The following is a 16,225-nucleotide window of genomic DNA, read 5'->3' on the forward strand; positions in this document are numbered from 1 at the left end:
GGAGTGTATCCTCTCTTCCCTCCGTCCTAGCACCTGTACCACCAACTACCTACCACCTACCGCCCAACACCCTCTCAGCGGAAGCCAGCGCTCGCGCGAGAGAAACTCCGAGTGAAGAGGGGCAACCACCCCGCGCCCGACGGGAGAAGAGGAGGAGGAAAGGGTAGAGAGGGTAGAGAGAGAGAGAAAGAGAAAGGGTGGAACGCATGCGCCCCGACATTCGCGGGGGATTACCCGGCACGATCAGTCGTGGCCGGCGGTGCCGGAGGCCAAAGACTCTCATCGCGAGGATAGTAGACGCGCGTCGCATTTTCCGCCGGACCTCTTCCGCTCTCGGGTATACTACTTATATCTGTGCCCTCTTCGCCTCCCCCTCACCGCCCCCGTTGACCTACGTCGCCATCCCCCGTCGCAATTCGCCGCGCGATATCTAAACGCCGGCTTTTAGATCGGCCGCGCGCCGCGTATGCACCGCGTGCACTTGCAGCAGCATCGCCGTCGACACCGCGACGACACGCCGCTCGTTCTCATCGTCGTCGACCACCATCGCCATCGAGTCCCCGCGCCGCGCGTCGTGCACGTCACCGACGACGACGAGGACGACGATAACGACGAGAACAACGACGACGACGGCGACGGCGGCGGCGGCGACGATCCGGCAACGACCCGACGGCGGATCACGAGGATCGGAGTGACGCTGAAACGGACGTGCGTCATCGTTCTTCCTTGAGAACTAGGCGCCGAGCTCGGTCAAACGTGGGATTCGACCACAAGATCGAAGGATGCTGGCCCGCTGCCTAATCTTCGCAGGTAAGTCCGTCTCGAACGTCTCTTTTTATTATCGCAAATTTCCCGTTACGGATCGATTCCTCTACAACGAATGAAATGAAAAAAGCCGACAGTGCGGATAGATGCTTTTCAGATAGACAGTGTAATAGACCTTTTTTACGATACGTAAGCATTGCATTGTAAAAAGGATCTATTAGACTGATACTCGCACGTTACGTAGTTCAAATTAAGCTTAAATTAACAGACTTTTCGTTTCACTTCTTCGGATGAAAGGTTTACCTATAATATAGACGGGAAATGAAAGTTTAGTTAACTAAAAGTGACATTACCAGTGCGACTGACGCTCAAAGGACAGAGTGAATTCAAACGACCGCTCGTTCGAACTCCTTCATTCCTACAGGATATCGAACTATATTATGTGGATGCTGATCCAGGGATTTTGCCCTTTTCAGGATAACGCCGAAGAGCTCATTCTCTGCTCCGTTATACTTGAAATGGGCATTGATACGGCTTGATGGCTGAACCATTATTTTCACTGAATTCTCACTTATTTCGAGAATATGAGCTTTTCAACAGAATCGGTGCTTATTTAAAGTAATTAAATTAAATTAAACAAATATAGTGAAGCCGTCCTTAAATAAATATTTTATGATAAAATTTTACAAAAGGAGAAAACGCTCCCTTGCCATTGCGACAAGATGTTGCGCCGGTTTATTAGAAAAAAAAAACGAACTTCCAAGTATCTCATATCTCGGATATACCGTAAAGGTCGGAGGTCTGCGTTTAGCGTGAACAAAACTTTCATTTTGACTTTACGATTCGCCGTACACGTGACTCTCAAATGAGTATCGTAAATTTCGTATATTTCCGTCCTAAAATTTGAATGCGACTTCGGAATTGTCACGTCTCGAATACGATAAACCTTAAAGCTCGATATTCGTATGTCGACCGATCGAGCTTACAGCGGGTCACGATCTCTCGGTTTTTTTTCCGCGATTCTCACTGTACGTACTGCATCAATGTGTCCTAGATGCTGAAAGGTTGCATTATAAAAAAAAACCGAGTATTCGTAGCGCAGCGTGACATCGCGGCTGCGACGACGCAGCGTGTAATTGAAGCGATCGAAGTGTAAATTCGCGTTTACGCGAAAGTTTCGCGTCGCGGCGGAACATCCGTACGCGCTATCGCGACGCCGGTTACCGCACGTCCATACTATTTTCCCGTAGAAACAATTTCAGCGCAGCTGTCCAACTTCCTATGCGTGTAAACGCGCGTGCGACACGACGTGCGCGTGTGTTCCTCCATGTCTATAGTCACGGCGCGCTTCGAAAAGTTTCTGCTGGAAACAAAGATAGAACGGGGCGCGGGCGCGCGCGCGCGAGCACACGAGCGCTTACAGAAATCTAATTCGCGAAGCAGCACGCTAACAAGTTCGTTCCGCGAGCGTAAAGAAACCTAGTGAAACTCCAGGATGTACTCAAATTTTATGAAGTATCTACGAGACGCTAATTAGATACGCGACTTATACATAATGAAAAGATATTATAAGGAGAAAAGTTTTGTCGAAAACAATGCTGATTCGTTGTTATAACGTTTTCTGTATAAATATTTTTTTCGTAATTAACCTCGCTACATTTTCACACGTTTTCTGAATCTCGACACTTGACAGAATGAGATACGGTGTTCAAAGAAATTACAGTGCATGCCCTTTTAAATGAAACGCAAATAAGAAACAGATAATGGATATAATGACGCCAAAAAAATTTCTGCTTGCTTGTTTCTCTCATCTGCTGAAAAATATGAATATTTGAAAAAAGCATGCGCGAATAATTTCTCAATATTCATTTATTATTATTTATGTTGTTTACCCATTAAAATCCATGTGCATTACGGCATTACCGTTAACTGAAACTTTGTCTTATTTAATACCGCAAACATATTTTGCAGCCGAAATTATTTGCGTTGTAATATCGATCATTAAATTATCTCGTTCGGATGTTGTGCTCACGAGTGTACTCGAAATTATTTAGGTCAACGAAAAATCGCGCCACCAGGAGAGCGTATAAAAAGCTCCGATCTCCGCGCTCCCCATTTATCTCGCTTAAGGACGTTAATTAATCGCGAAAGTCAACTGTACCGTCCGTTTCCTTAATAACTCCCTTAATGATACATAAAGACGATAAACTCGAGACGTGTACAAGGAAGAACTATCAATTACGAGCTTCTCGACGTCTGCCTGCTATACGTTTGTCTGGCAGCAAATGCAATCATCTTTCAGACAGCCGACTTGAGCCGAGGGACCCATAGAAAAGAAGAAGGGTCGATAACGATCGCGACGCATCTTAAGATTCTTCTCGTTAACGTTTCCACTTTCTTTCGTCTCTCCGCGTAGGAAGCTTTATGTAGTTTCCTGAAGAAGCTCGTCGTCGTAGTCGCCGTTGTCGCCATCGCCGCTACCACCGCCGCCGCTCTACCCCCTCGTTCCGCACTAATTGCGGACAATCCCGGACTTGAAATCTCTCGAATCCGGGAAAGCCTTTAATCTCGACGGCCGTGCCTTAACGATGTCGCCCGTGTTTCGTAGAACGACGTTCTGAAATTTAAGCGCTCAGGCGGGCGGAAGAGCCACCCTTAATAAGGCTCCTCTCTTCCGCTTATATCAGGTAACATTCTCTTCCTCTCCTTATCCTTCTCACTCTCCTGCTCTCCTCCCAAATTGGGATATCAATGTTAATAATATTTTCTAATGGTTATAAAATATTCATCAGCTAGCAGAAACAGGAATTTCGTGCAAAGTCAGAGATAAGTGAGCCGTTCGACTAACTTCACGTTATCGACGTTACTCTTTCGTAACGCAAGCAACGATGTTTAATATTGTGATATTAAACAGGCGATATAATTGGAGCAGAAACCACGATAGGCAAGTCGGAAATTCGACGTAACAACTAAGAATGTAGAAACTACCGGGTGATAGATGTTGAAATGTAGAAAGCAAAGTCGCGAAAGTCAAAAGTTTGAGTATAGACGAGACGTAAACATCAATCTTTAAAAGATTTTTAAAGTTCGACAAAGCATACTTTTTTAATGATAGATAAAACATTTTGAAAAGATCAATCACCAAAAAATTTAACAAAAAATTTTCATTTAGCATCTCCTTCATTTTAAAACTTAAAACTCTTTCTTAGTTTTTCTAAAAAGTTATATTAAATCAGACTTGATTAATTAATTATGCTGATTATGTAGCGAGTTCGCTGAACTATTTTTAGTCTACCGTAATTTTTCAAAAAGATGAGATTAACTATTAAACGTCAATGCAGTTTCAGCATTTCAGAAATTCGTGCAAGCTACTCCTATTGCTTTAACTGCGCTTTTAACATGGACCGGTACGGTAGATCGTACTTTTCGGCGTTGCAATAAACGCGCGATATTCGCTTCCGAGGTGACGTATTCAAAGCGCGGTCGCTGCAACGCGCGGGCGGGCATACGTGCTGGCTGATGAAACCTGCTAATTATTTCTCACTCGGAAACACCGGAAAGGCATGCCTGCGACAGCGCGTGGATTTTCCACTGCACTGCTATTCAATCTAAAGCTGATATTTTTCAGCGTTCGTTCTAGACGCTTCCATTAATCCTTTGCATTTCGCAAAACTCTTTGAAAAAATGTAATTCATTTTTAAAATACAAAATGACATAACAGTGAAAAAAAATGAACACTTTTCTCGCCATGCATCTATTATAATATATCTATTTGCAAAGGACTCGATATAAACGGAATAAAAATTATAATGGTTTACTTCTGCTATATACCAAAAAAAATATAAGTTCATAATATTTTCTTGACAATATCTTTATGCCACGTAAACAATTTAGTCTTGACTTCTCTGAGATGGAATTATCTCTCGACGGTGAAAGATGTAACGAGGTCCATTACACAGAGATTAGATATTTATATAAGGTTTTACTTCACAATTTCATATACGGAAACTGACGTACGTGAAAATTTCTCATTTAACTTTGATTCCGCTCGTAGCGCGGCGACAAAAATGACCATCAAAATCTGAGCCGGCTATATCGATCGACGAGTGAATGGCCCGCGACTGAAAGAGACGTAGAGCTTTTTCGCCGGCACGTTCTCCGATTAGGTAGATGATATGGGCCGACGTGACGGGCCTACGCATCCCGATGGGCTCGAATCCCGGCACCGGGTTGAATAATTTATTCGTTATGAATATAAACTCGAGGAAACTGATTCGTATTGCCGTGAGACTGGCGTCGCACGAGCCTAGGTCGAGGCACGAAGTAACGAAGAGCGAAGAGAGGAGAGGGCTCGAAAGCTGCGCTAACTACAAGCCCTCCCGGTTTCTCTGCGACTTATGATGTTCATCCTATTCGTGTGCCGCTTCCCCTCCCCCCACTCTCTTTCGTTTTCCTTTACCTCTCATACTCCTCGATACCCACCCTCGCTTCAAAGGATGAAGATCGAGCAGAGAGCTTTCAATCTCACGGCTGCCGCTTACGTTCCGATACGAACGCGATCTCGTACGCGTTATTGGAATGCCAGAAGCGTGAAGAAGGGCTTTAGTGACCGATATAGGCGGAAATGATGATACATATACGTAATGGATGTATACGATCCGTTTGTAATCTGCCGATCGCACGCGTTGTGAATAAGAATGTTCAGATTGAAAAGGATACAAATACCGCAATTTTTTGCCCGACACTTTCAAGCAATGATATATTACTAGATTTCCTAAAGTAACAACATCTTATATATTGTCACTTGTTATAAGTAATCGAACAATTTAGAAATATACGTCTTATACATTTATAAAGTTTAGTATTATACGAGTAATATATTTATGTATATATAGTTGATCATAAACACATTGAGAGATTGAAAAGTCATAATTTAACACACACATATTTGTATATAAAATATGTATATGTATATAATTATAACTTTTTACACGGAGTTCATGATAATTCGCTCGTAGATCAAATTACTGTTAATCATCGTCGACAAAAAATTATGAATATCATTATTTAATCCGTTTTGGACAACGAAAAGTGGTAAATGATGTATCAAGAGAAAGAAAATGAGGATTTACTTAGCAGCGCAAATACCGGAAACAGCGTGTTCAGCCCGAATTACCGCGAGCTAGTGAAAAAGCGATTAAGATACGTCATGCCGCATATTCCGGCGCGGGAATTCAACGTTGGCCGTTTCTTAGCTCCAAAGTTTTACGCGAGCATTTACAATTGAAATTACTCTGTCGTCGTCGGTGGATTATTTCAGAGACTGTGCCTGCGAACTATAGTCAGTACTCTTACTCTTCTTCTTTCCCGCGAGATTCGCTTTGAGAGGATTTTGTTCCGAGTCATAATGAAATCGTCTCCCCTCCGCCATTCGCTCTTCCTCCACTTCTCTCCCTTGTACGACATGACGCCACCACCGGTTTTCTTTATTACCCACCTCCTATCGTTCCTCCCCTCCGCTTGATCGTTTGCTCGATGACACTCGCAAACACGAGGAGAGCTCCGAGCTCGGAAATAGTCGGCGGTGGTGGTCGACAACGCAAATTTAATAACTCGTCTTTCAACATAGTCGATTCTTTGCGAATAAGCGCTCGCAGATTACTGAGGAAAGCGCGAAGAAGGAAACGAGCTAGGCGGTCGCAACTCGAACGAAATCGTTAAAAGCGATCAGCCGCAGCTTTATCACGATCAAACTTTCGGGATCACGTTCGGATACCTTTCCAGTGCACTTAAACATCCGCAACAAACTTGCGGCAATTTAGAATGAATGGACAGACACAAGCTTTCGCTCGATTTACGAGATCGATGTTGCCATGAGACTTTTCGTAAAGTACTTCTAGTGATTAAGTTTTTTTAAAAAGTAATTTAAAAATACTTAATTATTAGAAGTACTTATGAGAGAGAGAGAGAAAAGTATGTTTCTTTATGAAATATTTTTTCTTTTAATTATATGATATTATAGACATATATTTTCTCTATATATTCCTTCCGTAAAGAAATTATCTTCCCTATAAATTACTATACTTTGTACACATGATTTACACATATGTGTAAGAAAGAAAACGCAGCTTTCTTGTTCATATCTAGCCATGTCTGACTATATCGTGCCATTATCTACTTGTCAAGGAAAATCTATAATAAAAATGCTTGTATCGTCTATAATATCAGCATTTACAACATCATTACAAATCAAAATCACCAAAAATATATATTATTTTTGCATAAACACAAGCTCATCCTGCTGCACAATTCGAATTTCTGCAAAATCAATTCGAGCTCGAGCGAATAGCGCTGCAAACAAAGAGCGACGTTTTTTCATACGTGCGCAAACAAAAACCGGCGGGTCGAGTTTTGAATTTATACGCTGCGATTTATACGCGATCGTAAATTAAGGCTCGCGCAGCGGTTTTACGCACGGCCGGAACACACCCCCGACATTCTGCGACACCGTCAGAGAACTCGTCGGACCGCACTTCTTCCCCCGCGTCGGATCATCGATCGAACCCTCTTTAAACCCTCCGCGTCTTTAAACGAGCGCGCCAGTTGGCAATACTCGTACGAGTGGACCGACCGTTTACCTTCGTTCGTCGAGATTGCTTTTCATCGCCGGCGCTTTCGACACGACAAAAGACGCGTGCACGCACCTCCTGCTCCGCGCTCTCAGTCGCGCGTTTTTCAATAGACCCATAAAACGTACATTTAAGCATATAAAGAAGAAATGAAAGGTAAAGATATTTTTATAGATTTACTCACATGAAACGATCGTATGGGCCATAACGCTCTCGTAAAACATTATTTATTCGGAGAGTATTTCCTCGAAGTGTTTATCGTCGAAAATTACAAATTTAAAGGAACATTAAAGTAAAATGTAAAGCGATAATAAAAGGGATTAAGATTGTGCTCATTGTATCTGTATTTTGCCCAAGTTGAAAGCGCTGATTTTGAACCCCGGTCTCGAGTCACGAGCCAATGAAGTTTTCCGCGATCGTATGCGAGCGAGCACGGTTAAGATGTAACGCACATAACGCAGGCAAATTTGCATGGCAATGAATCCATTATACTCGTAACGGCATCGTTCAACCGTGATATCGAGTTGCAAGGAAAGCGCGGATACGCATGCGGAATTAAAAGCACGCTGAAACGCTGCAACGTACCTGAAAGCTTTGTTATCAATTATCTTAACGTTCAATGTTTCTGGAATAGTACTAGAGTGATAATAATAATAATACAAGTCACGGTGCAAATTTAGATAAAACATGCAAATTTTCAACGAGAGTGTCCTCGCTGACACAACGCCGATTAATTAATTTCTTATTCGTGGTAGAAATAATTGCAGTGTCATTGATGCCTCGCGAGCGGTCCAGCGGTTTTAATAGGCACAAACTTAATATATGTACGCGCTATTTAGTGACTACCTTTAGCGGCGAAATTAGCCTACGCGCACGCCCAGTGTTACGCCGTTAACTGCTGAATTATTCCAGGATAAACGTGTTTACATACGTTTAGTTGTACAGCATGCGCTAACACCGTAGGGGTACTTTAATCGCGCCATTGAATGGACGTGTCATCTATCCGCGAGCACTCAATCGAGAATTGGAAATACCGGCAGCCGATCAGCTTATTGCCGGTTAGGTAATTACGCCGATGTGACGGCAAAAATAGTATTAAAAAATCGACCGCCTCGAAAGAATTACAATTGATGCCGAGCGACAATACATAAGATGACTCACAGAATTAAAGAGTGAACAAATTGTCTTGGTCAAAATTTAAAGCTGAGTTTCGATTTCATAACTCTTGAATCTCAATATACTATATCACAGTAAGCGCTTTAAATTTTATGGCACGATAGAAAAATCTTGAATTTATTTTTAGATATCACGATTTATTAGTAATTATAAGTGGATTGAAAAAAAAGTAGAAGAGAGAGAGAGAAGAGATGCGAAAGGATGATTAAGTGGCATTATTAAGATCTCGACGGAGTTACGGAGGAAATTGATGTTAGAAATTATCGATTCTCTCCCCGGGAAACTGATTAGAGCGATTTTCCTACAGCGAAATTGAAATTCGCGGTGTGCTTTAATGTCATTTAGAGAAACTCGCAGGCGTCTGGAATAGCGTTGAAAGAGGACCCTTTAAGGATCCTATTATCCATGGAAATAACGTTGAAGCGTTGCCTACCGAGATCCTGTACGCTACTCCCTTCAATTTGAAAAGCACGTGTAAGTTAAATTGGACAACCCTCGCACGTAACTATTACAAGTATTTATTTGCAAATACTTGTGCAACGACCAAGTTTTACACACATACTTTGCAATATGTGTAATATTACCATAATTTGTGCGAATTTAATGGCGAAACAAAATCGTGGTCGTGTTATAAATGTGTGTCCTATAATCCATTATATCTCAAAAGTAAATATGTCTTTCGGATTAGTCTAGAATTCATCCTCTCACATGTTCTCGTATCTTTAAATGTTCATATATATGATATCACAGACTCAGAAATAACAAATTAAATTCAAAACTGCTATGTAATATAATATTTTATAACGCTGTACAAATTCATTTTATGTATTAAGACTCTTGTTCGGTAATCTCGTGAAAAAATATGACGCTTCTTTTTATAAAAAATAAAGCTCGTTTGCATACAACACCGTGTTGTGTTGAAATCACTGTTTTGTGCTTCTCTCTATCATTAAATAAAATGAAACGGAAATTGTTAACACAAAGAAAATAGTTTAAAGCAAAATTTTATTATAAAAAAGATATAAAAACTCTCTCTATATTTTTTCTAAAAAAAAATTGTATGTGTTTTAACGTCAACACCTCGGAAATCAATGTCCCGTTTGCAAATATTTCTCATATTTCTATAAATAACTTTTTTCGCTCTGGTTCAAAATTACACTGATTCTTCTTTGAGACTTGAAATTCATAACACCAATCGTTATGTATAAATACGCGGTGACATTGAAAACTAATATTGTCACATCGTCACACGCGTCGTGATGCTCGACATCGCGTGAGAATGGGTCCTTATCGCGATTCGCACGTACTGTTACCATTATCAGCGATGGGGATAAATCAGTCTATATCAGTCCTCTCGCACGCGTCCTCCTTTGACAGCCTCAGGAAGAAGCTGGAGAAGGAACAGCGACCGAGGAAGACGGAGTCGCTCGATATCCATTAAACCCCTCCCCCTTCCTTCTCTCTTTCTCTCTCTCTCTCTCTCTCTCTCTCTCTCTCTCTCTTACACATACACACACCGTTTCTCCAGGAAGGAGAGGAAGCGAGGTAGGCAAGTTATTCCTCGTTCATCGAAAAGATACGAGTTTTATGCTCTTCGAACGACGCGCGCCGCGCGTTCCTGAGCTATTTCAGTCATGATTGTAGAGCGAAAAATGACCTATATAAGTGCAGTAAAATTGCATTCTTTCCTTATTCATAGAAAAATATTTTAATAATTTTTGGTTCTTCTTCGCGAGGTAAACCCGTTTATAATTAGCTATTAAAACCGATATACATAATAATAAATCTAAATTAGATTTTCAGAAGTATCTCCTTTTCATTAGAATTAATCATATTATAAATTCGGTACTTATATATAAAATAGAATTGCCGTTGTTACGGATAAAATGTTCGTTTCTTACATTTTGAAATCTGTACTTTAAGACAAATTATAAAAGATCTCTGGTATAGTGTCAATTCGAAGCCGTCAATCTTGAAAGAGTCAAAACCAAAATTGTTTCGGAAGAGATCTCGAGATTTTTTTCTATCGCGATGAGAGATGATGACACCCACCGCTATCCTCTTTACCTAAACTTTTCTTTTGCTCTCCTTGTCCCGCTCCTTGCTCTTGCCTCGGCTTCGCCTTCGTCATTTAATATTCATACCGCCGCTGCCGAGAGCGGTGCACTACGATGCCCGCGGCCATGGCCGCTCTCACAGAGCCAAGCTTGAAAAATGGACGACGCTTTTGATAAAATACGAAAAACAGTTCCTCCCCGCTCTCCTTCCACCTTCTTCTCCACCTTCTCTGCCGTTCCCTGTCCACGTCACTTCAGCGACTCTTTGAGTCGCGCGCATCCCGCCACTCACCTCGAAATAGCAAATTGGACGAAACGCGACCCTGCAGCGATATATCGCTCCCGGTGTCTTGAGTTTCTGCGCGCTCCTCTCGCTCGTTGAATCTTTCATTACGGAACTCGCTGGAAACTGCCGCGCGCACGGCCACTACCCATGGGATTGCTAAAACTGAGAGCGACCCTCGCCGTCGCTCTGTCATTATTTCACCCATTAACGACGTATAACGTGAATTCGCTCGAGTCCTCTACAAGACTCTTCCATTTGATGACACTACCGAGAACACAAACAGCTTAATTCCCAAGTAAGAGACTGTATCGTTACACTTTTTAGGAAACAAGTGTGTTGAAAAAGAAGATATTAAAAATGGTTACGACTCGAATGAGAGAGATAACATGTAACTTTCAAACTTGATTAATTATTAATTATATATAGATATATTGTGAGATAAAAGGAGAGAGAGATAGAAAGAGAGAAAATGAATTTTCCATTTATATTATATTAGTATGTCTTATAAAGAAATAAATAGGTCAGTGGGATATAAGTTACCGATATATGTATACATGTACAGAGTGACTATCACTAAATGTGTTACAGGCTAATATTTATAAAACTGAACGAGATATGAAACGGACATTGTGTGACAAAGTTAATTTTTTTCATCCGCTTTAATACCAAACAGTCGCGGGAAAATAAGAATTTTATATCTCGGTCAGTTTCAGAAACATCAGCCTGCAACACATTTAGTGATTCACCCTGTATGTATGTGCTGAGCTAATAAATTCTAATAATATACGTTACAACGCATTCACATTCACTCGTTCTCATCCGAAATTCCGCCTCGCCGATAGACAATACGCAGTTCGCGCACGCGTTTCGTATTTTGATTTTAAACTCGGATTTGCGTCCACCGTTTATGGACCACCCGGTATCACGTGCGTACCGTGCAACGTTGCAACTGCAGGTAATTCAACGTCCATCGCGGGGGCGGTACTGGACGGCACACTCGCCGGTACGGGGCTGCGCCCCTGCGGTAAACGTGGCTCTTCCGTCTCCCTTTGTCTCTCGCTCGCATCCCGCCCCTGCAGCTGCACGGAGATGCATCCTGCTACAAGAGAGCTAGAGAGAGTGTATAACGAGTCCGAGAGCTCGTCCGACTCTCGGGTCGATGGTTCATGGTTTCGCCTTGCCCTCTCGAACGACCCACCCCTTTCCTGTCACTCTGCCCCTCTCGGACTCTCTCTCTCTCTCTCTCTCTCTCTCATTACCCGTTACCTTCCTGCTCTTTTTCCATCCACCTACCCAACCTTCCCCTCCCTCGTCTACCCCCGTCGTGGACCACTACCCCTATCCGAGCGGCCAGTGGCGTAACTTTAAATTCAGGGCCAGCTGCGATGTGTCCGACGACGAGAGCTGACGTTGACAAGGCACGACTTATGCATGAGGCAAGAGTAAGGAGAGTCTCGCGAGGAAAATCTCGATGACGCAATTGCTTTGCTGCAGCAGTAATTATCAGTTACCTATTCGCGTAAGGCAGTGCACATTTCAGTAATTACCAAGATTACAATATATATAGTTAAAAAAAATCATACCAAATACAATTATTTTCTTTTTCCTATTGTAATAATACTATCTATATAAAGATCTAATAATTTTAAGACCAGAGAGAGTCTCATTTTATATCAAATTTGTATCAATTAATGTTGATGACTAAAAAAATGCTAGCGCCGGAACAAAAAGCTGAGAATTTTTTCTACTCTAATAATAATAAAAATCATTGTTAAAGATTATCTGTAAATTAATAGCTATTTCCAGTGATAGTTTAAATTACCGCAAATACTTATGAATTATGAAATAGCATGTATTACGGGGAATTAACCTAATTCCCTCCTAATCGTTCGCAATAAAACGTCCGCGTGCACGGTTGCAAGCACCGATAATAAATGGCGGCTGTTCCAGCGATTTCCCAGCGGCTGTCTGGCGAAACGGATTGTCGTCGCCGTCGTCGGGCGCAGAATGTGTGTGGACCCTTCTCCCCGCAGGTCGAAGGCTCCGGAAGAAGGCGTCGGGACGCCTTCCTCGGGTAAATACGACGCAAATTCGATACCAAACCTCTCGTAGTCGTCGTCTGTCCCGACTCTTCCTGAATTCCGACGTTCACGTCGCCGGCAAGATCCGACACGAGAGCACCTGGGAATAACCGATATCTCGCTCTCCGTCTTTGCTTCCCTCGCGTTCTTCGTATATACATATATTTCTCACTATACGAGGGATCTTCCCCTGGCACCCCATTTAGTCCCCCCCCCCTTCCTCTCCCTCCCTCTCTCTCTCTCTCCCCCTCATTCCGCAGCGTATTTCTCATCTGTGCTAGACTCGTCGCTCCTGCGGCTTTACCTATCCATCCACCTGTCTCTCGTGGTGACGCAACCGCCGAAGTAACACCGTCGTCGGCGATGCTTGTCGCTTTCCGATGTAAACGTCCTCGGGGAGATATCTTCCGGTCTGATCGTGCACATGAATGTAGATCGCGGGACAATTGCCTTACCGTCAAAACTGGGGCGATTGATCATTGTAAACGAAATGTTTAAGCCTCGACAAATTTCTCGGTCGAAAGCAGCGGCATAAAATGCAAACTTAAGTTTTCTAGAATTTATTAAGATAATAGATATTCTATTATTCATTATTTAAGTCATTTAAGATAACTAAAATTTTTAATAAAAAAAAGTTTATAAAGAATAAACTAATTTTAAAGTAATTATTATTTTTAGCAATTAACAAAAACGTAAAAAAGATTTTTAAAAAACCTTACGCTTATGCTTTTCATTTTTAATTTATCAAAAACAAAGTTATATCAATTAAGTCAATATTTTCTAGGTCTTTTTTGTAAAATCAAACGAGAGTGTAAATTGGCTCTAAATGTAAATCGTTTCTGCGACAGTCGGTTCAGTTGCAGCAAATATCTCAAAGTTCTATTGGTTGAACGATTACGTAGATCGTTTTCACAGGGAATCCGTACTATTTACTCCGCGCTTTGATCATAAAGCGAGACACGACTCCGGTTGGCAGTCGTGTATTTGTAACTTACGACGTGATCCTCCTTCACTACTGAAAGCGCGTCTGGGTCGTTGACACGACGATGTCGGGATATTTCTTTTTCTCCAGCTCGTCCTGCCAAAGCTCCACATCACGCATACGTATTAGGCAAAGCGTAAAGAACGCCTTCTCTTATCCTCTATACTTTTTTGCGTTGTCGAGTTACGAGGGTGGATCAGAAGAAATACGTCTTGTTGATGTGCGAGCATATGATAGCGAAATATCGCTGTGAACACCCTCTCGAAACTCAAACTAACGTAAATCCCGACCGTCGTTTATCCGACGATAAAAACATTGTCCGCCAAAAAATATAAAAATAGGCAATAAAATCAAAGTAGGAAAAATAATACGTCGAGACTTTGTGAACTAGGGAGAGATCTAAGAATTCATTACAGTCATACGATATATTGTATGAGTGTACCAATACCAGAGTAGCATAGGTTTCCCATATATAGATAAATAAATATTTGAAAGTAATTTCTCGTGAAGAAACTGTTCGATTGGATATCCGTAGTAATTATTGAAGTACTTTTTCGCTCTAGTAAATTCGCTCTTGTAAATTCTATTTCTGAAATAATACAGAACCAGAATATCTCTAATCATTTATAAACTACAGAAAACTTTACTTAAGACAATTCTTAATGACCTCATTTAAAGTCTCAAAATCAGATTATATCAATTCACCTCTTCCTAACGTACCTCATCAAGAGCGAGAACAATTGCGATTATTAACAACCGAAATTCTAAATCTCGATTCGAATCTACCCAGTGGTCAGGACGGAGAAGCGACGTAATCAACAATCGCCGATGTTCCACGTCCCGACAAGCGAGACTCGGAACGGCGGAACCGACCTTTCATAAATCCTAAGGATTCACGGGACGCTGCGGGACTGTGCCAGTACCGCCGGTGTCCCTCTGATCCCACAAGAATATACGAGCCCTTAGTCGCAAGCGAAATAAATTTACCGAGACACAGCACAACAGCGTGTCCTCCTCCGTCTCTTTCTTTCAATGTAGGAACCATTACGCTCTCGCAGCCGCGCCGAGGCTCTGGTAGTATCCGGCGAGAGTCCCTGTGAAATATTAAAAATTTACGTCAACGCGGCGGCGGTAAGAAAATTGTCCCGTATCGAGGAAGGATTCTCCCGATATTCTGTGTTTGCGAGAGAGACGTCGCGTAACATATATACCTTAAGAATCTTACCGTATATATCGAGGAAAATCGCATCAGGCGAATGGATGGTACGTAACTCGAGCTCGCAATATCAAAATACTGTGCCCGGTTGTACGTTTCGCGCGACATCGTTATTGATAAAAGAGATCTATCGCCAAAACCGAACTCTTTCTCTCTCTTCCTCTCTTTCTTTAAGTATAAAGAAGATAAATTCTACGAATCTCCTGTAATAAACGAACTTTTGGTAAAGAAGAGAAACGCATACAAAGATAAAGGAGCTGCAGTTTCCGGAGCAGCGATGAGATACTCGCTATTTTTATTTGTTCCAAAGTATATAGAGTGCTCCAGAAATTGCGCGTTTCCGCGAAGAATGTAGCTTTATTGTACTATTTACCATCAATTGAGGCTTTACCAAGATCTTTTCATTCTCCGCAATTATCTCCATACCGCGACAAATACTGTATTTTTCCTTACTTGGCTTCCCATGCACGTGATTTGAAGAAAAAACTTCTGAAAGAAGTCTTTTTTCCCTTCTGCCTTTCTACTTTATTCCGCTTCAAGTAATTCGCGAGATCATTGTACCGTTAAGCTCGTATTATTATTTCAGACATTAAGACCCCGAAGCTTTGTCGCGCGCGTACTGAGCTTTGCAATTCGAAAATGAAGGAATTAACGAACGATCGATCGATCGATCGATCGGCAACGTCGGAAATTCCGTTTCCTGTTTACCGGTTAAAGGCGAGCGAAAGATTTCTATCTACCCGCGTTGGTTCGTTCGACCGTGGATTCACCGCCACGGTAGCGTATTTGCTCGTGTAATCTTTTTATCCGCTTCCCCCGTGTCCGTGCCGGAAGCCGCCGGGATAGAGGGTGGGTTGTATAGCGTCTCCCCGAAGCATCTCCCACCGAGAAGGAGCAATATCGTTTGCTTCGAGGCACCCGATCGTGTCCCGAGAGACGTCGTTTCTTCTTTGCCTCGTTGCGATCTTTGCTTTTCTTCCCCCGCTAACCCCTTTCGCTGCCCGAATGTCCCTTTCTTCTTTCGATTTTATTT

General features: G+C 42.1%; 1 protein-coding gene across 9 annotated transcripts in view; it reads left to right on the plus strand.

Annotated features, from left to right (window-relative positions):
- The first annotated feature begins 229 nt into the window (after positions 1-229).
- The window catches only part of LOC112465433 (Down syndrome cell adhesion molecule-like protein Dscam2), a 93,405-nt gene continuing 77,409 nt past the window's right edge, over positions 230-16,225 (plus strand). For all 9 annotated transcript variants that reach the window (XR_003042015.1, XR_003042016.1, XM_025032972.1 and 6 more), the window contains exon 1: positions 230-810. Coding sequence is in view for 7 of the 9 variants with exons in the window: in XM_025032972.1 (XP_024888740.1) it covers positions 783-810 (28 nt within the window). In the remaining 2 variants the exon portion in view is untranslated. The remainder of the gene's footprint in view (positions 811-16,225) is intronic.

Source organism: Temnothorax curvispinosus, unplaced genomic scaffold (assembly GCF_003070985.1).
Source record: "Temnothorax curvispinosus isolate PA1 unplaced genomic scaffold, ASM307098v1 QBEX01015201.1, whole genome shotgun sequence".
NCBI lineage: Eukaryota > Metazoa > Arthropoda > Insecta > Hymenoptera > Formicidae > Temnothorax > Temnothorax curvispinosus.